General features: G+C 41.2%; 1 protein-coding gene across 1 annotated transcript in view; it reads left to right on the top strand.

Annotated features, from left to right (window-relative positions):
* SLC24A1 (solute carrier family 24 member 1) overlaps nt 1-21,144 on the top strand; it is a 192,664-nt gene that overhangs the window by 71,208 nt on the left and 100,312 nt on the right. Inside the window, exons 4-5 of the mRNA XM_063925593.1 lie at nt 4,240-4,326; nt 10,478-10,593. Of these exons, the coding sequence (XP_063781663.1) occupies nt 4,240-4,326; nt 10,478-10,593 (203 nt within the window). The remainder of the gene's footprint in view (nt 1-4,239; nt 4,327-10,477; nt 10,594-21,144) is intronic.

The following is a 21,144-nucleotide window of genomic DNA, read 5'->3' as shown; positions in this document are numbered from 1 at the left end:
TAGGGAGATTTGCGCTCGTAACTTCAAATGTGAAATTATTTAATCTGTGCATTTTATATTCTATTTTCAGATTCATTTTTTTAATCAACCTGACTTATTTTAAAAGAATACTGCTGCTGTAAAGTTTTGAAGAACAGTTAAGAGCTATTGCAGTTGTTCATGCAGGTTCCATTGTATTTTGGTAAAATGAGTCGGTTCTAATGTCTAAAAGCATATTGGTTATGCAGAAATTGTGTCTGATGGTTTTGTACAGTACATATCCTTTAATCATGGCGATGGTCGTGGTGTGTATGCCCAGTATGTGACTGTGCTTCCTACCTTTTAACTGCTATTAAAGATGATACCATGTGGCAGAGATGGTCATTGTAGGTTTGATTAGTGTGGATTTTCAAGCACCCCTGGCTCCCATTCATAATTTTTTATTTATTATCTTTTCTGATATAGCGCAGCATATTCCGTTGCGCTTTACAATTAGAACAACAGTAATAGAACAAAATTGGGTATAAACAGACAGACATAGAGGTGGGAAGGCCCTGCTCACAAGCTTACTATCTATAGGGAGATAGTGCATCTATCCTTGTGTATCTATGTCTATCTATAGGGAGATAGCATCTATCCTTGTGTATCTATGCCTATCTATTGCATAATGGTCCACCAGATTGCTAGGTTCTTAATGGGTTGTATGATGATACCCCGCAATGTTGGCCAAGTGTCAGGAGGGTGTGAGAGTAAAGAAAGATAAGATATGTGATGTTATGTATACTGTACAGAGAGGATGTAATTATATACGGAAGCATTGAAGGTTATGTGGGTGGGTCTGGAATTTGATAGGCTTGTCTGAAGAGGTGAGTTTTCAAGGAATATTTAAAGGTTTGGAGACCAGAGGCGAGTCTTATTGTGCATGGGAGGGCATTCCACAGAGTGGGTGAAGCCCGGATAAAGTCCTGTAATTTTGAGTGTGAACAAGTAATGCATGTGGATGAGAGACGTAGATCTTGTGCAGAGTGGAGAGGTCAGGTAGGGAGATATTTTGAGATGAGTGAAGAGATGTATGTTGGTGCAGTTTGGTTAATAGCCTTGTATGTCAGTAAAAGTATTTTATATTTAATAAGGTAGAATACCCGTAACCAATTGAGGGACTGACAGAGCGGATCTGCAGACGATGAACGTCTAGCGAGGAAGATTAGCCTCGCAGCTGCATTCAAAATGGATTGTAGTGGTGAAGGCCTTTGTTTGGGAAGACCGGTCAGGAGACTATTACAATAATCAATGCGGGAGATAATGAGAGCATGGATTAGAGTTTTTGCTGTGTCTTGTGTAAGATATGGTCGTATTTTGGATATGTTTCTTAGATGTATGTAACATGATCTTGAGCAGATTGAATGTGGGGAACAAAGGACAGTTCAGAGTCAAGAATGACACCTAGGCAGCGAGCTTATGGGGTAGGGGTGATTGCCGAGTTCTCAACAGTGATAGAGATATCAGGTTGGAAACTACTATTGGCCGGAGGAAATATAATTATTTCTGTTTTGGAAATATTAAGTTTGAGGTGGCGAGATGTCATCCAAGATGAAATGGCAGAAAGGCATTCAGTGACACGGCCCAATACAGATGGTGACAAATCAGGGGAGAATAGGTAGATTTGAGTATCATCCGTATACAGATGGTACTGAAATCCGAAAGAGTTGATTAGTTTAACAAGAGATGTGGTATAGATAAAAACAGAGGACCTAAGACTGAGCCTTGCGGTACTCCGACTGAGAGAGATAGCGAAGAAGAGGTGGAATCAGAGAAACGAACACTGAAGGAGCGATTAGATAGGTAGGATGAGAACCAAGAAAGGGCTGTGTCCTGAATACATAGGGATTGTAGTGTTTGTATGAGAAGAGAGTGGTCAACAGTGTCAAAAGCAGCAGAGAGATCAAGGAGAATGAGTAGAGAGTAATGTCCTTTAGATTTAGCAGTGACCAAATCATTCACTACCTTAGTCAGTACTGTCTCTGTGGAGTGTTGGGCACGAAATCCTGACTGAAGTGGGTCCAGTAGGCTGCGTGAGTTAAGAAAGTGTGTGAGGTGAGTGTAGGCAAGTCTGTCAAGTAGCTTGGAGGGGCATGGGAGCTGAGAGATGGGACGGTAGTTTGAGAGAGAGTTTCCGGTCAGAATTTTGTTTTTTCAGAATGGGACTAATCACTGCATGCTTGTATAGAGAAGGAAAGATACCAGTAGACAGAGAGAGATTACAGATTTTAGTTACGGTTGGGATGAGCACAGCAGAAAGAGCTTTACTAATTTGTGAGGGTATAGAGTCAAGGGGAGAGGTATAAGAGTAGGCAGATGAAAAGAGTGCAGATACTTCATCTTCATTTGTAGGATCAAAGGAAGGGAAGGTGTTAGAGGGTTCAGGCAGGGAATTGAGCAGGTCACTTGCTGTGGAAGAGCATACCATTTCATTTCGGATCTTGTCAATCTTGTCCTTGAAATAGGAAGCAAGATCTTGCGCACTGACAGTGGCTGGTGGGTTGGGTGAGGGAGGGACAAGAAGTGATTTCAATGTATTAAAAAGTCGCTTGGGGTTAGAGGCTTGAGCAGAGATGAGAGATTGAAAATATGTGGTAGGTGGTCTTATATGTGAGAAAGTCACTTGAACTACGAGATTTACACCACTGGTGTTCTACTTTAAGTGAGAGTTTTTGTAAGTGTCTAGTGTATTTAGAGTGCCACGGTTGACATCTAAGTCTACGTGGAGTGTGATGGGATGCTGGAGCCACTTCATCAAGTGCTGTTTCTAGAGTTTGGTTAAGGTGTGACACAGCAGTCTCAGGAGAGGTGAATGTAGAAATTGGTGAGAGCAGTGGTTGCAGAGAGGTAGATAGTTGTTGAAAATTAATAGCGTTAATATTTCTGCGGGTTAGAAGTGTCTTTTTAGACTTTAGGGACATTGAGTTTGAGGTAATGGAGGAGAGCATGCAGGTTGTGATCTGAGAGAGGTAAAGAAGTGTTAGTGAGTTCAGAAACAGAGCATAGTCTGGTGAATACAAGATCAAGGCAGTGGCAATGTAACAAGTAAGCACATGTGAGGAAGCAGCATGTAGCAGACCCTGCATGCTATCTCATTCTGACTGCACATACAGGTAGTGTTTTTCTTGTAATAAACCAGGGACGTGCAGTCAGGGGAGGCAGGGTAGGCAGTGCCTCCCTTGTCATTCTCCCCTGTCATTAATGATTACAATAATATAAAGAAGATACTTATGACACATATTCTGTGTCCTAAGTATATGCTTTATATTATTGTATCATTTCTACATTTGAAAACAGGTTAAAACATTTTTTAGAGGCACCGAGAGCGGTGCCTCCTGTGTATAATGTCAAAGAGCCGGAAGCGGGGGGTGGGCAGGGGGTGGGGCCAAGGACAGGGCTGTAAAAGCCCGTTAAAAAAACCAGGATAAGCGGCACCAGTGTGAGTGCCTCAGTGATAGGGGCGTGCTTTCAGCCCGTACGAAAGCAAGCCCCTGTAATAAACAGATTGGACTGTGTTGTGTGAAGGCTCTAGAACCTAAGTAGCTAGCAATACACTGTCTCAATGGCTGCAAATTACACATCCCAAGTGTAGTCTCCCTTCAATTTGTAACTTTCTTTTTCCCCAGACTCCACTCCCATATATAATGAGCCGATGGGCCTAATTCAGACCTGATCACAGCAGCAAATTTGTTACCAAATGGGCAAAACCATGTGCACTGCACAGGGTTCAGATATAACATGTCCAGACAGAGTTAGATTTGGGTGTGGTGTGTTTAAACTGAAATCTAAACTACAATGTAAACATAAAGCAGCCAGTATTTACCCTGCACAGAAACAATATAACCCACCCAAATCTAATAAGCAAATAATTTCAATTGGAGGATTCCACCTTAAGGCAACCATGTTACAGTATCCATTCATGCATGAGTAAATTGTGTGTCATGTTGCCATCTGTTGGCCATAAGTAGTACTACTGCTGCAGCTGCTACACCATTTATTTATCTAAATATCCTGCTTCCCAAACAATATTTTGTATGTATGTGTCATGTCAGACACTGCCCCCTGCTGCTGCCTCTCTCCAATACACATTTGTACAGAATGAGTGTGTTAGTGTTGTCTGTATGAGAACTATATGTGCATAGACTAGAGTATTATATCACAGTGAGTACGTCTTTGTGTGTACTGTATGAGTGAACAGTAAGTTCCTTTTCTCCTTTGCAGCAAAATTTAAGGACAAGGCTGAAATCATGAACAACATGGCCCAGGCCAAGGTAGACACAGAGGTCAAAAAAGGACTGAAAATCAAAGGTGAGAAAAGGGTGACATTAATACTATTCATCTATCTGACACTGGACTGATCAGGATTTATATGTACAGCCCCATATATGCTACAAAGGAGATATCACATGCAGCTCAGCAGGACAAGGCTTGTAGTTATCTCCTAAAATGTTAGTGAAACATATTTTATTACGTTTTAGCATAGAAAACAAGATGAACATATACAACCGAAACAGCGACAAACAGGTCGGTCATAAAAACATCAGAAAATGCTGATACACTGGATTTTACATTAAACCCCATGGAACACCTGATTAAACACCATGCAACACCTGGAAAAAAAAACCCACCTTCAGTGAAATCCACTGACAAAACACAAGGACCTGTATACATAATAGCAAGTTTATGAAGGGGATATCAAAATGTAAACAAAAGCATCAGAACAATGGGGAATGGAGAGACGGGAAAAATGGGAAAAGAGAGTAATTCAGGAATGAAAAAAATGTAAAGTGGGCTGCTCAGGTCGTTGGAACAATACCAGCATATATTGGGTACCCCGATCTCCATCTTAAAAGAGGGTAACTGGCAATGACGTGCGGTGAGGTGAGGCAGTTAGCTCACCGCACGTGCCTGGTAACTGGGCATCTGTACCATTGGGACAGCAACTTGTATTGGGTCTCTACAACGCAAACACTTGAGGAACAGGCATGAGCTAATCAGAATATTTTCCCTATTTGTCTAATTTTTCACGAATGTCACTGTCCCAATTTTTTGTGAAAGGAGGCATGTGTTGGAGCTGCTGAACTGGCACACAATTGTTCAAAAGGTACAGGAGCCAAAAAAATGGCCTGTAGAGGACCGAGAGAATGTAGGAAATGATGAACCGATAAATAGCACCAATATTCCATCAGTGGTAAGTTCCACTTATCACATAGATCATTGAAGGGCACAATTTCCGAATCTGAAAAGACCCACATCATAGGCCTGCTACTGTTGGAGGAGTTGCTGTAATATTCAAGGCTACTAACTTAAAGTAGTTTTATTTTATTTTTATTTTGAAATTAGATGGTTCACCAAAGACCTTGAATTCATCTAATAGATTTGGTAGGGAAATAATGGGGTTCATGATCATGGCCAATAAATCATCAGCAAATAGAGACAAGTTATATTCATTACCTTGCAATATAAATCCAAAGATATCCGTGTTCAACCTTATTGACCTTACCAGACACTCCATGCATAAGAAAAAGATAAGGGGGGGTCAGAGGACATCCCTGTCTAGTTTCATTGTGAATGTCAAAGGAATTAGAGAGGTTGCCATTGATTCTAATTCTAGCAGAGGGTGAGCAGTAAAGGGCAAGAATACGTTGGAAGCATATAGGACCCAATCCCAAGTGTCCCAGCACCCCGGCCATAAAACTCTAGTGTATCCTGTTGAACGCCTTCTCAGCATCTGTAGATAATAAAATTGCTGGGACATCTTTAGAAGAGATATAATGGATAAGAGCAATATTGTCCCTAGTTTCATGGCCCGGCACAAACCCTACTTGATCACTATATATAAGAGAAGGCAAGAATTGTTTTAATCTATTAGCAGGAAGCTTTGCAAAGAGTTTGACATCAACATTGAGAAGCAAGATTGGGCGGTAGCTGGGACAAAGGGAGGGATCCTTGCCTTCTTTAGGAATAACTGTAATGTGGACCTCTAGGGATTGGCAAGAGAAAGGAGTTTGGTCCATTATTGTAGTCCTCTAAAAGTAACGGTGTTAATTTATCTTTAAAAGTCTTATAATAATTAATGGTAAAACCATCTAGGCCAGGACTTTTCCCTGAGGGGTTAGACTTTAGAGCCTCCTCAAGTTCAGACAGAGTGAAAGGTTTCTCTAAGTCCTTGACAAGATCAGTGAGTTTATGGAACCCAATTCTAGTAAGCTAGGTCTTAATGGCTTGTTACCTCTCTGTGGCATCAGGGTAAGCCAAAGGGGTAGGTAGGTTACAGGGTGAAGAATAATAAGTACAAAATACCTCTGTGATCTTACTAGTGTCATGGAAAACTTGACCCTTCTCATCCTTAATAGAGGGGATAAAGGAGAGCACTTTGAACTCATAGAGCCCTGGCCAACATCTTTCCCATTTTGTTACCCCAATGGTAATATCGACTACAACATTTCTGAAAAGATTGCTTAACTTTGTCCAGTAAAAGGTTGTATAACGATGTATGCGCCGCAATTAGCTCTACATATACATCCAAGGAGAGGGAGGCTTTGTGAGTAGTTCCAGGACTTGAATTTTCTGCAATAGTACCTCAATCTGTCATACCCTTGCTTCTTTAAGTAGCAACCCAATTGGATGCACTTTCCCCCCATAACACATTTATGATCTTCCCAGGTAATTAAGCTAGAGACAACTGAAGTTACATTATAATCTGTATACACATCTATGGCTATTTGGGATCTGCAATAAGGGTGTTTAAAATCTCTGTCTGAGGGGTGTAGAATGTGCCAGACGTCAGAGAGCTAGTGAGTATGAAACATGCGCCTTACCTTTCTTTATGTCTGGCTCAAATAGTTGCGGAATCTGATGAGATATCCTGATGATGATCCAGAACCCAACTGAAATCCCCCATTGACTACCAAGATCCCCTGTTGGAGCAAATCAGTCTTATCCAGAACTTTTTCAAGAAAGACCGGTTGGCCCTAGTTTGGGGTATAGACATTTACAATTGTAAAAAAATTGATTGAAAATGGAACATTTAATCAACAGATGTCTCCCCTCTTCCACTCGATGCACTACACAATTAGAGACAGGTAGATGTTTAGCAAACAAAATAAGCAGAATGGTGGAAGTGTGTTTCTTGAACCAGGATAACATCAGTCCTATCGGCATGAAAAGAGCGGGGAGCCTTAGCCCTTTTCTCAGAGACATTTAACCCCCAGTATTAACAGAAATTACCCGGAGTGTGGTGACTCGGTGAAGACAGTTAAGGGACCTACAAAGCTGAGTAATCAGAACTGGAGGAGCAGACTGAACAGTGAAAGCAAGAAAAGAGAGTAGGAAGAGAAAAGAGGTGAGAGGAAAGAGGACAGGGGAGAGGAAGGGAGAAAAGAAAAACAACTACAAGGTAACAGTACGATTTAAGTAGTGAAAAAATGCAGCCGAACATAAAGGGAACCACTGGGGTGCCCATGTCACCCATAATGCGATAGGGGGCACACTGGGGGGCAGTGACTTTGCTATCCTAAAAAAATTAGAGATAATAAAAAATAGTAACAAAGTGCTTTGAGTGACCAGCAGGAACTATGTATGGCTCTTTAATAAGGCATATAAACAGAGAAGATACTGTGTCGACTTTAAACACCGACAATGAATCATACAATTATAAATAATGCCCAGGACATCAGTGACAAATGAGATCAGGGAAACTCAACTATAAACTTTGAAACAAGTAAATGTGAGTAATTCTGAGTGAAAAATAATAGCACTAGGAATGATCCTAGAAGAGGGCCTGACAACCCATGACATTATGAATACTAAATGCAAAGTCAAATAAAGCATCAAAGTCAGAAAATTAGGACAAGTGGCATACCAATAATAGTTCATGTGGGGTCAGATGTTTGTGAAGATTCTTCTACTCTGGGCTTCTTTATGGGGCACTGAACTTGTTGTCCTATTTCCCTCCTTGGTAGACTAGAAGGCACAGCGTTTGGGAGAGAGGGCATGCCAATCAGGAAAGGATACTTTCTCTAAGCCAAGCGCAGAGAAGAAATTAAGGAGGTCCCTGGGAGCCTGGAGAACTAGAATCTCCCAGGACTTCAAAGCAGCAGTATTATATGCACCTGCCGGTCTCTTTTCCTGCTTCATAGGTTCTCAGTCTAAGTGCAGGAGTCTGGTTCTCTGGCTGAGATGTATAAAACCTTTGAGAGAGATAAGGTGGAGAGATCTAAAGTACTCACCAATCAGCTTCTAAATTTCATTTTTCAAAAACAGCCTGTAAAATGACAGAAGATGATTGGTTGATACTTTAGCTCTCTCAAAGATTTGATACACTTCCCTCCCTGTGAGCTGTACCAAGGTCTGTTCCTCTCAGAGATGAAAATAAAGGCTGCTTCAGGGATAGTGAAGACATATGGAGCAGACAAATTGTTGAACACACTCTAGTGTCCTGGCCCAGCAATTAGGCACACTGTGATTATAACATATCTACTGATATGTGGCTTTGAACTGACCATGTGACCAAATAATATACTGTGGTGGCTAATAGAATACATTTTTTCCTGTTTCTTTACCACTCTTTTTATTTCATGTGAATTTAATATTGCTAATTAGTTCATATTATTCTGTAAATAACACTTATCTTTGGGTGACCAATGAACATTGTAGGAAAGCGAGGGGGATTTCCAAATATCTAAGAAGGTCTTAGATCTCTTGTCCTAGTCTACCACTTAAAGTAAATAACTAACATAGTACTATGCAGGGTGTATTTGCATATTGTCATCCTCTTCTGTACTGTACAAGCTATGGAGCCAGCTCAACTTCTGTAGGTGTATATATACAGTAAGGTTATATTATTGGTCTTATTATAAGATCAAAGGGCCTTGATAAACTCTGTGAATGGACAGGCTTTAGTACCTAATAATAAATTGCCTATGTAAATACATGGGGCAAAATCTAATGAGCTCTTGCTATAGATTTTGTTATCATCTATATACATAGTGTTGGTAGCCATTTTGTGTGCTTGACCAATAATCATGAGAATGCAGATAATCAAATATCTAAAAAAAAAAAACAGGGACACAGTGATGTCACTAGTTCCAAGTAATTTGTCAAGCTACATTCTCAGTGGTGTTACTTGTTCATAGTGAATGGATATACTGCTTTCTTATTACAATTGCTTCAACCCACAAAATGGCTGCCTTCACTTTGGGTGACAGGTGCATGGCAATGTTTAATGCTGTAATAAAGGAGACAGGTAAAACACAAACTCTCCAAACAAACCCATTCCCTTTTCCAGCAATGGCTTCCCACATTCCCTCATCTTCCCTGCTTGGCTTGCGTTTATAGGATTGGTCCTACTACGAGTTACCAACACTAAATGGCAATATCTGACCCAAGTTATGCAGAAGCTGATAGATAATAACAGTAGAACAGATTTTTTTTTATTACTGAGACTGACTGAGTGACTGGACCAGGTTCTAAAAGGGATGTAGGTATACGAACTGGTGGTATAGATGGCTTTAAGTAGGAACCCAATTGGGTGCACTTTCCCACCATAAAACATTTATGATCTTCCCAGGTATTTAAGCTAGAGATAAATGGAGTTTACTATCTGTATACACATCTATGGCTTCCTCTGATGGGGATCTACAATAAGGGTGTGTAAAGTCTTTGTTTGAGGGGTGTAGAATGTGACAGACATCTGAGAGCTGGCGAGTATGAAACAAGTGCCTAACCTTTCTTGATGTATGGGTCAAACAGTTGAGAAACCGGATCAGATACCCTGATGATTACCCAGAACCCAATTGAAATCCCCAATAACTACCAAGATCTTCTGTTGGAGCAAATCAATGTTATCCAGGGCTTTCTCAAGAAAGGCCGGTTGGCCCTAGTTTGGGGCATAGACATTTACAATTATAAAAAGCTGATTAAAAATGGAACATTTAATCAATAGACGTCTCCCCTCTTCCAATCAATGCACTTCAACATTAGAGACAGGTAGATTTTTAGCAAACAAAATAAGCAACCCTTTTGGATTTTGATTGGGAATAATTACAGTAATATACTGTGGGATATAATTTATTACTAAGTCGTGGATGAGAAGAAAAATGGCTGAAATGTGTTTCTTGGAACCGGACAACATCAGTTCTATCGGCATTAAAGGAGCGGAGAGCCTTAGCCCTTTTCTCAGGCTTGCATTTAAAGGACAGGTCCTACTATCAGTTACCAGCAATAAATAGCAATATCTGACCCACATTATGCAGAAGCTGATAGAGAATAACAGTAGAACAGATTGTTTTTATTACCAAGACTGACTGAGTGACTGGACCAGGTTCTAAAAGAGATGTAGGTATAGTGCTATGTTGAGTATTATAGCATTAAAGAGACACTGTAGACAGCTGTAACAACATTTGAATCATTATGGCACCAGTATTGTGGTTTAGCTCTTCTCTACTTTCTTCTACAGATGAGAAGGCTGATGGTGAAGTTACCAACTCAGTGAACGTACAGGTGACTCCCGCTACTGGGTCTGAGCCCTCCCGGGATGCAGATGATGATGAAAGGGACAAGGATGACACTCAGGTAACAACATGTCATGGACATATTACACACATATACTCACTGACTGGATGGATTGCAGATGTGTTGATATACAGAGATAAGTGAAATGTTTTAAACTGTTTCTTAGAACATTGTCCTCATTCTGCATGTGGCTGTGGGATTTTCCACATTCTTCACCCAGACTACACCTTGTTGGTACCATTCCAGTCAGAGGATAGGTAGCACAGGAAGCCGTAGTAGTGTCAGAATGAGGGAGGCGGTGATGCCACTTTATAAGATTGTGAGACCACACCTGGAATATTGTCTTCAGCTTTGGTGCCCATATCTCCAGGACATGAATACATTATGGATCAGATAAAGATGGACTACGGATTTGGTGCACGGTCTACATGACTGGGAACAAGGTGTAATACAAAGCATAGAAGGGACAAGAAGGATGTAATTGAAGCTTTCAAAGGTTTTAAAAAGTAGATGAGGGAAAAATTCTACATGGGAAGAGAAAGGTGAGAACAAGAGAACAAGCCCTAAAACTTAACCATAGGAGATAGAGCGGACATTTCAGGAAGGATTGCTTTATTATAAGGGTAGTAGGTGCATTAGCCTTTCAGCAGCGATGATAGAGCATAATGCATTATGGGAATGTAAACATGCTTAAACAGACATGAAGCTTTGTGAAACTGGAAGAAAATAGTAATCAATAGATACCCTCCTGCTTTTGTCACACTTTTGGGCAGCAGAACCCACGCGTGTGTGTGCGTGTGTGTGTGTGTGTGTGTGTGTGTGTGTGTGTGTGTGTGTGTGTGTGTGTGTGTGTGGGATGGGTGGGGGGAGGCTAGGCAGCGCATAGCAGTGGGTATTATAGTGTGTGGATGAGCCTAGAGGCAGCCCAGCTGCTCAGCGAATATTGAGTACACCCTCAGAGTGACACAAATGGGGACAAGGTGCAATGTCATGTCCCTTTTGCAACAAGGTCATGCCACTTTTTCGGGCTCATACCTTCAGTGTGTGCACCAGGTCCCGCTTCCGTACTCCCATATGCTGAAATGTACGGTATGTAAGTAGGGTCTGAAGATTTAGGAATAACAGTGAGCAGACTAATGGCCAGGTGGTTCATATATGTTATGCAATTCTCAGATTCTATGCTGTTTTCCCAGCTTTAGCTAGGCACTACTAGCCAGTGTGCCCACAAATAAATGATCAGCAGTGGTATATTAAGTGTTCTACACTGAAGCAAAATTAAAAAAAAAGTATGAATTCCAACCACTACACACAGTGGCGTAAGTTCCTCCCGATAAATATTGGTGCCCCCCCCCCATATATAGTTACATATATGTGTGTGTGTGTGTGTGTGTGTGTGTGTGTGTGTGTGTGTGTGTGTGTGTGTGTGTATATATATATATATATATATATATAAAAATATATTTGTGGACTGGCACTCCTACAAGTTCCTAGGTGCTTCGGTGCCCTCTGTATAAATTTTGATAAACAACCTCCTGTAACAAAGCAGCGGCACTCGGAGACTGTTAGTGGGTTAAATATATTTCACATCAAAATCTCCAATGTTTCGGGGGGCGTTCTAGCCCCTTTGTCAAGGTGAACAACAGTGTAACAAATTCGTTACACTGTTGTTCACCTTGACAAAGGGGCTAGAACGCCCCGGAACGTTGGAGATTTTGATGTGAAATATATTTAACCCACTAAAAGACTCTGAGTGCCGCTGCTTTGTTACAGGAGGTTGTTTATCAACACTGTGTGTGTGTGTGTGTGTGTGTGTGTGTGTGTGTGTGTGTGTGTGTATATAATATAATATACCAGTACCATAGTCACCTTTATACCTGCACAGGTATTCCTGCATCCAAACACATGCATTGAGCGACGCTGAGAACCTGTTGGTGAGTCTCACAGATGATGAGGTTGAAAAAATATTATTTAACAAATTAGAATTTGACCAACTGCCCTCAGAAAACCCTCTGGATTTTTTCCATAAATTAAATAAATTAAAGAAACGGGAGGTAGATCTGATGTTGCATGGTCAATTTTTATCCGAATACTATAGGAAAAAACATATACCAAGGGGCTTTAGAATAGCGAGCACTACCAACATTGAATGTAGGAACCCTGGTTTCTGTGTAAAATGGTGTGGGGTGCTCAACAAGTGCTTATTAGATCTAATAGCACTAGTTAGGTTGGTATGGAGCTACAGAAGCTCAGACTGGAATTAAAAGATTTTGAAAGGGATCATACTCCAGTTTTAATTATTGATAAGAATGAGGATTGGATTCAGCGCATTCAGGCGCAAGTAGAAAGATACAAGACTGAGCTGATCTCTTTCAAACAGAAGAAATTGTAAAGTGTAGAATTGGACTACCAGAGACATACGGTGCATAGATGGTTATCTGGTGATGACAAACAATCGAGATATCAGGAAGGATGAAGGTTCAGGCGTTTCCATAACAGACATTATTTGTATAGTTTCAACGCTTCGTCTGAAAATGAAAACAGTGAGAGTCTGCCGCCGACTGGTATGTCATCATCTTTTTTAGGACCAATTACCAGGTCCAGAATAGGAGGCAGAGGACCAGATTTAGGAGAGTGAGCCCAAGGGGGAGGGGGGGGGGGGGGGGAAGAGGATGGCCAAGGGCCAGCAAAAGAGGGGGGAGGAATTGATCTTCAACCTCTCCTCCCACTAACTTAATGATGCTGAGACTAAACTGCTGTCATTTATACCCACAGTACAGAACGATCCCTTCCATTGGTCTGTTGACTTACACAAAATGAGGCGTAAGTTATGACTGGGGGAATATTTTGATAAAGGACAGGACAGCCGCAACATGATTGATCCCAGCATCTTTAAAAATAGGAGCACTTTTGATCCGTCCTCATCTAATTATAATCTAAAGACTTTTCTTAAAATGAATGATGGTGATTACAATGACACTGTGCAAAAAAGTGTTTTCATAATTTCAAGTATTGAGGAAAGGAAAGCACTTGCAAATTTACAGAAAAATAACTTGGTGGTTATAAGGAACGCCAATAAAGGTGGGGCTGTAGTCCTGCAGGACTTCAATGCTCACGATAGAGAGATTAGAAAACAATTAGCAGATTCCTCTGCTTATCAAAAACTTGTATTCAATCCGATGGGTAGGATTAAGAGAGAAGTGGATGATCTTCTGTCTATCTATTACAACAATATGTGGATTGATGAAGCTATCCATATATTTTTGACAGTGGATCACCCCATTTGTCCTATCATGTATATACACTTCCGAAAGTACAAAAGAACTTGACAGACCCCCCTGGCGGGCCTATCATTTCTACCAGGGGATCCATTCTCCTAACAACTGCCCAGTTCCTTGATATTCACTTTCAGCCATTTGTACAGAATAATAGAAGTTATTTAAGGGATACGGACAATTTTCTTGCTGAGCTCAGATGTTTGGATGATCTACCATTCGAGTATTTATTTGCTACACTAGATGTTTGCTCATTATATACTGTCATCTCCCACACCCAGGGGATGCAGGCAGTAAAGGATGTGCTGACCAAAGGCCCCTGTGAGGGCCTTCCGATCCAATTTCTGATGGAACTTCTTACAATGGTGTTAAGATGTGACCATTTTCTCTACCAAGGTAAATATTATATTCAACTTGTGGGAACCGACATGGGTTCTAATTTGGCACCAGCCTATTCTAACATTTATGCAGCAATATGAGGCTGAACATGTCTTCACCAAATACTCTGAGAAATTTGCTTTTATAATTGATTTATACAAGATTTTTTTCTTATTTGGACTGATAGTGAACAGTCCTTTCAAACTATGGTCGCTGAATTGAATTCTCTTGATAGTCCAATATGCTTCACCCCCACATGTAGCAACTCTTCTTTTAATTTTTTGGATGGGACTTTGTTTAGGAACTAAGTATACAATAAACACTTTTTCAGAAGCCAACCGATAGAAACACCTTATTATAGGCAACAAGTCAATGAGCATGGGTATACTAAGGGGACAATTAACAAGTGCCTCACCAGGGCTAGAGAGCAGATTTACGGCTCTAGCCGCAAGTTAGTGAAAAAGGAACCCATGACTAACAGGATGATCCTCAACACTAAGGCCCTCATTCCGAGTTGTTCGCTCGCTAGCTACTTTTAGCAGCAGTGCAAACGCTAAGCCGCCACCCTCTGGGAGTGTATCTTAGCTTAGCAGAAGTGCGAACGAAAGGATCGCAGCGCTGCTACAAAAAAATTGCGCAGTTTCAGAGTAGCTGCAGACCTACTCCTAGCTTGCGATCACTTCAGACTATTTAGTTCCTGTTTTGATGTCACAAACACGCCCTGCGTTTGGCCAGCCACTCCCTCGTTTCTCCAGCCACTCCTGCGTTTTTATCTGGCATGCCTGCGTTTTTCAGCACACTCCCCGAAAACGGTCAGTTACCACCCAGAAACACCCACTTCCTGTCAATCACTCAACGATCAGCAGTGCGACTGAAAAGCGTCGCTAGACCTTGTGTAAAACTACATCAGTTTTTGTGAAAGTACGATGCATGTGCGCAGTGCGCCCCATACGCATGCGCAGAATTGCCATTTTTTAGCCTTAACGCTGCGCTGTGAACAACGGCAGCTAACGATCAACTCGGAATGACCCCCTAAGTGTGATACAAGCATGAAGCAAGTACACGAGTCAATTAGAAGACACTGGCCAATTATTACCTCTGATGAGGCATTTAAGAAGATGCAGAAGGAGCCTCTCCTACTGAGTGTGACCAGGGGACGTAACTTGAAGGACATGTTACTTAGACCCAACATGTGTCCATACATGCCAGCGGAGACTAATTGGTTGCCAAAACATAACGTCTACTATCACTGCTTGAAATGCACCACATGCAGAGCACTGATCGTGGGCAAATACTTCTGCCACCCACATAGTGGCAAGAGGATATATTTGAAACACCACTGGACTTACACGCTGGATCACATTATATATTATTTGATCTGCCCCTGTGGCTATATGTATGTGGGCAAGACTATCAGAACATTCCGAGAAAGGATGAATCAACATAGAACGTCCATTAGATTAGCATATTCCACTGGACCACAAACAAACCAGTTGCTGCCCATTCTTTGAAGCATGGACACCAAATAGCATTGCTGAGAAATATATGATAATAGACTGGGTGCCACCGTTGGAACGTGGAGGTGATCGGGGGCTAATGCTCCTGAAGAGAGAAGCGTACTGGATCCATCAGATGAACACTGTTGCCCCAAAGGGACTTAATGAATATAATTCACTATCAATATTTATTTAAATGAAAGATGCTTAATAATATGCGACCTTAGTGGTAACAGTCGGCACTTTAAAAGCGAGAATTCTCCTGGGTCTATATATTTTCATGTATTTTTTTATATTGCTATAATGTTTTTCCTATGTATATTATTGTAATCTTTTGTACTCTGCTAGGCATACTGGTATGATGCTTTGCTATTTAGAATCCAATAGTTGTTTATGTCTAATAGCACTTTTTAATATATTGGGTTTTAGGGAATTACTATGTGAATGTTCTTCACTGAGGTCTCATTATACCTGCACAGCGTTATTGTTGATGTAGAGACATTGCTGTGCTTCACTTGGTTGGAACGCAGCCACATTGATAGAGGATACATTTGTGCTTTAGTGTAATTAGTGGTTGGCATAAGTGAAGCCAAAATATACTACTTGGTGGGTGGAAGTAACGTCAGGTTCGGTCCCGGCCGAGGCAACGAGCCCTAAAGGAGAAGTGTTGTGGCCAGCCTCCTCTACATCATGAGTGCACTTGATAAGTAAGTTTTTGATTCTGGGAAATAGGTTACTATACAGTAATGAGCAGCTTGATACATTGCCTTGACGTCACTTCTGGTGGTGTCCCACGTGTTTGGAGGTGGGAATACCTATGCAGGTATAAAGGTGACTATGATACTGGTATATGGGGTTTGTTGGAGTGGTGGGCATATGGACATGCTGTAAGTCTGATGCTGGCCGAAACGTTGACTACATACATTAATAAATGACAGTGAGTGTGGCTCATTCCTGAACAGTATCTATCTATCTATCTATCTATCTATCTATCTATCTATCTATCTACATATATGTGCGTCATTACGGAGTGCTGAAAAAAAAAAGTACAGATATACAGTTCATTGTCATTTCTTTTAAATCATACATTTCTTAGCAGTCACACACAGGATTAGAACCCATGACCTGTTACACAGAAGGAAGACACCTTACTGATCAAGCTATTTGCTCCCACGTAGCAAGGCTGCAGATTCCAATTATATGAAGCAACTTAGAATTGTCAGTTCAAAGCCATTTCAGATCTATGTAGTCTGCAGCCACACACTACATAAATCTGCTCAGTCACTCACAATGCTGATTATTTCTCTGACAATTTTTTTACAAGTGTCATATGTTACATGTAATTGTCGAAGAAGTAACTTAATATAGTTAAAATTCTCAGGCTTTCTATACAGGAGCAAATGTCTCCATCAGTAAGGTGCCTGCTTCCAGTGTAATAAGTCGTGGGTTCTAATCCTGGGCATGACACTTTTAAAATGTGCATCTATAATAAAGAGGGTGTGACTTGTAAGGTGCAGGGAGGGGAGTCGGACGCGGAAGAGATAGCGGCTGTCAATTAACTTAATTGAATCGTGTCATTGAACACGGAACAAGAGGAGAGGTCCCCCCTTAAAGAGCAGGCGCCTGAGGCAGCCAACTCCGTTGCCTCTTACAGTTACGCCTCTGGCTATACAACTGTACTGCATCTGTACCTACAGTATGTTGTGCACTGAAGTAAGGAATTTAATTGCTTTCTCAGCAGCTGCTTATACTTTTAGTAGGAAAAAAAATACAACTTTGCAAGGTAAAATGCTGATTACACAGGTGCTAAGAAGATTTGTCGGTGCTAAGTAAAAAAAAAATGGTGCAGGTAAAAAATATATATATTATCCTTTTTTATATGGTGTTGCAAGGGGTTTGCAATGCCTTATAAAGTACTTAAACAGAAACAGTATAAACAAAACAAAAAAAGTGACTACAGAACATTGCAGGACGTGGACATAGTATATAAACATTGCTGCTGCAGCAGCAGTTATAATCAGCGGTGTAAGCAGAAATATTTTCTTAGTGGTACTGAGTGTCGAAAAATGGGCGTGGTCATGTGTTGTGAGGGGGCGTAGCCACATTCTGCTAGTGGGAGTGGCTACATGACACTAGCGGCTTGGCCACACGACACAGCCCCTTTTTTTTTTTTTTTTATCTGTAGGCAAGGCAAGGCTAAAAATATATAGTAATGCCTCCAGTATATTAGAAATATATAGTGATACCGCCACTATAATAGAAATATATAGTAATGCCCCCAATTTCATAACAATATATAGTAATGCCTCCATTATAACAGGAAAATACAGCCACTGTCGCACTCCCAGTAACCCTGACAAAGTGGGAGGAGCCATCATGCTGCCAAGCACCATGATCTTGTTGCTTTTTGGCACATTATAATTGTGGTAATGGCAAAGTGTGTGGTAGTGGGTACTCCGTACCCGCTGCCAAATTCTTAAGGGTACTCTGTACCCGAGCGTACCTGCATACTTGCACCACTGGTTATAATAGCCATATACACAGCAGGGCAACAGAACCCAAAGGTTTGATGCCATTGTAGACAGTGGGGAGGAAGTTATGGAAGGAAAAGCACATGAGGGCGGAGGTCCCTGCTCATGAGAGATTACAGTGTAAAGGGTAGGAGCAAAAAGGCATGGGTGACACAAAGGTGGGAGACAGTGAGCAAGGAGCATAGTAAATGCTTTGGTGTAAAGCATACTTGCCTACCTGACCCTCTCCATGAGGGAGAAAATGCTCTGTTCCTGGACTTTCCTGGTAATTTGTGATTGCCATCACCTGTGGTGAAACGCCTTTCTTATCAATTAACTAGCTCACCACAGGTGATGGCAGTCATTACATTACCAGGAAAGTCCAGGAACAGAGCATTTTCTCCCTCATGGAGAGGGTCAGGTAGGCAAGTATGGTGTAAAGTCATCTAAAAACTCCACCAACAGCTCCCATGTAATAAATATTCCATAACCCTTATTCCAAATGACGCAAATGGTCCTATTTTGGATAAATAAATCACTTATCATAACCCTGCTGATCTGCTGTAAAGGAACTGGGTGCATGCTGTAATGTAACCAGTTTTCAAAGCTATAGTTACTTTGAGAATACACTCTGAGAATATCAACTGATGTCATTTTTGTTGTGGTGGAAATATTACTGGGTTTGGTGAGGATTACTTGAAGAACATGATGTAAATGAAGAGTGGATGGCTATATAGGGTACTTAGTACTAAGCATGTTCTCTGATATCACCACAAATGTTACAGAGGCGTTGCTAAACAATGGCATACCTCCCAACATGACCCTCTCCAGGAGGGACATAATGCTCTGCTCTTGGGCTTCCCTCTAAATTTATGATTGCCATCACCTGTGGTGAAACACCTTTCCTTTCCATTAACCTGTTCAACACAGGTGCCGGCAATCATAGATTAAGAGGAAAGTCCAGGAGCAGAGTATTTTTTCCCTCCTGGAGAGGGTCATGTTGGGAGGTATGCAATGGTGTAGAGTTTAAGGCACCACAAATTGACTACAGGCTCTGGTAATGTAAATTTAACATTGCACTACTGAAGAGGTTTTCAAATGTGCTCCTCAAGGCACCGCAACGGTGCAGGTTTTAAGTACATCCATGCTTAGGCACAGGTGACATAATTAGTACCTCAGTCAATTTGATGTAACCATCTGTGCAGAGCCATGGAAATACTTAAAACCTGGACCATTGCGGTGCCTTGATGACCGCGTTTAAGAACCTCTGCACTACTGTGTTAAATAGCAGTGTCCCCACAGTCATAGCATACCTCCCACTATGACCCATCCCAGGAGGGACACGATGCTATGTTCTTGGACTGCCCTTATGATGTATGATTGCCATCACCTGTGTTGAGCTAGTTAATGGATAAGAATGGTGTTCCACTTTCAAAGCAGGTGATGGCAATAATACATTATGAGGGAAGTCCGGGAACAGAGTGTTTTGCAGAATGAGTACACACCTCTGACAGACTAAGGGGTATATGCAATTGCGGTCGAATTCCCGAAATTGTCGAAAAACGGGACTTTTTCGCCAAAAAAAAAAAAATCGATAATGCAATTCAGTACTTTCCGTCAAAAAAACGGACTTTCAAAATTCTACTTTTTGAAATTCGACATTTGTCAAATTCGACATTTCTGCAATGGTACAAATGCAGCAATTCGCCAAAAGTATATTCAATTGAAGTTTGGAAATTCGACAACAGTGCTTTTAGACAGTAAATTCGTCATTTTCAATCCGCCACACTTTGGTGGGGGAATCTAATTAAAAAAATGTAAAACATGTTTTTTTTGGTGTTTTTTTTATTGGTAATAGCATATCTATTTATATTAGAAGGGATTAGGTACTTGGTTTGTCTATTTTGGAGGCACAAGTATTATTTATATATTTTTAAAAATATAATTTTATTTTTTATTTTTAATTTTTAAATGGAATGGTAAAATCCCGAAAAAAATGCGTGGGGTCCCCCCTCCAAAGCATAACCAGCCTCGGGCTCTTCGAGCCGGTCCTGGTTCTAAAAATCCGGGGGGGGAAATGTCATGGGATCCCCCGTATTTTTAAAACCAGCACCGGGCTCTGCGCCTGGTGCTGGTGCAAAAAATACGGGGGACAAAAAGAGTAGGGGTCCCCCGTATTTTTTACACCAGCATCGGGCTCCACTAGCTGGACAGATAATGCCACAGCCGGGGGTCACTATTATACAGCGCCCCGCGGCCGTGGCATTAAATATCCAACTAGAATGTAACAGCTGCATAATGGGGATAAGGTGCAATCAGGGAAATTGCTGGTCTATTTGGGGAGTCCGGGAGATTATTAATACAGATGTAGCCACCTTTATCTTGACTGGCTGAGGAGTTTGTCCCGATCGAGGATACGCAGCGTACCGGGGCGCAGGGAGGTACGCCTAGTCACAGAGAGGCGTAACTAATTGCACGGAGGCAGACAGAGCGTTTGGCGTTACCTTTACGTGTAATACCTGCGATCATCCACCAGATGTCGCTTTTTACAATCACCACTGCACATGCGTGTGGTCTCCCGTAAAATACAATACTGAAATATATAATAAGGACTACTTTACTAAGGCATCTCATTACGCTGCATACAGTAAATACTCATTACGCTGCATTATTTAATACAGTAAATACTCATTACGCTGCATTATTTAATACAGTATATACGGTACAGATGCAAATAGTACAGCATACAGTATATGATCCATCTACAGTACTTTATCAATATGTGAGCGTCCAAGTCCCGCAGACAAAACAACATAAAACCAGTAGTGTACACTGTCGCAAATGGATGTGTTAGAAGTTCACTATTGCCTCTTGAGATTAGGAATTTTGTACAGTATGTTAGCGTCCTAATCCCATAGCCATTACAGCATAATCAAAACCAATGGATTTATTCAT

The sequence above is a fragment of the Pseudophryne corroboree genome, chromosome 6, assembly GCF_028390025.1.
Source record: "Pseudophryne corroboree isolate aPseCor3 chromosome 6, aPseCor3.hap2, whole genome shotgun sequence".
NCBI classification, from domain to species: domain Eukaryota; kingdom Metazoa; phylum Chordata; class Amphibia; order Anura; family Myobatrachidae; genus Pseudophryne; species Pseudophryne corroboree.
Note: the sequence above shows the minus strand (reverse complement) of the source record. Positions and strands in the feature narration are given on the sequence as shown.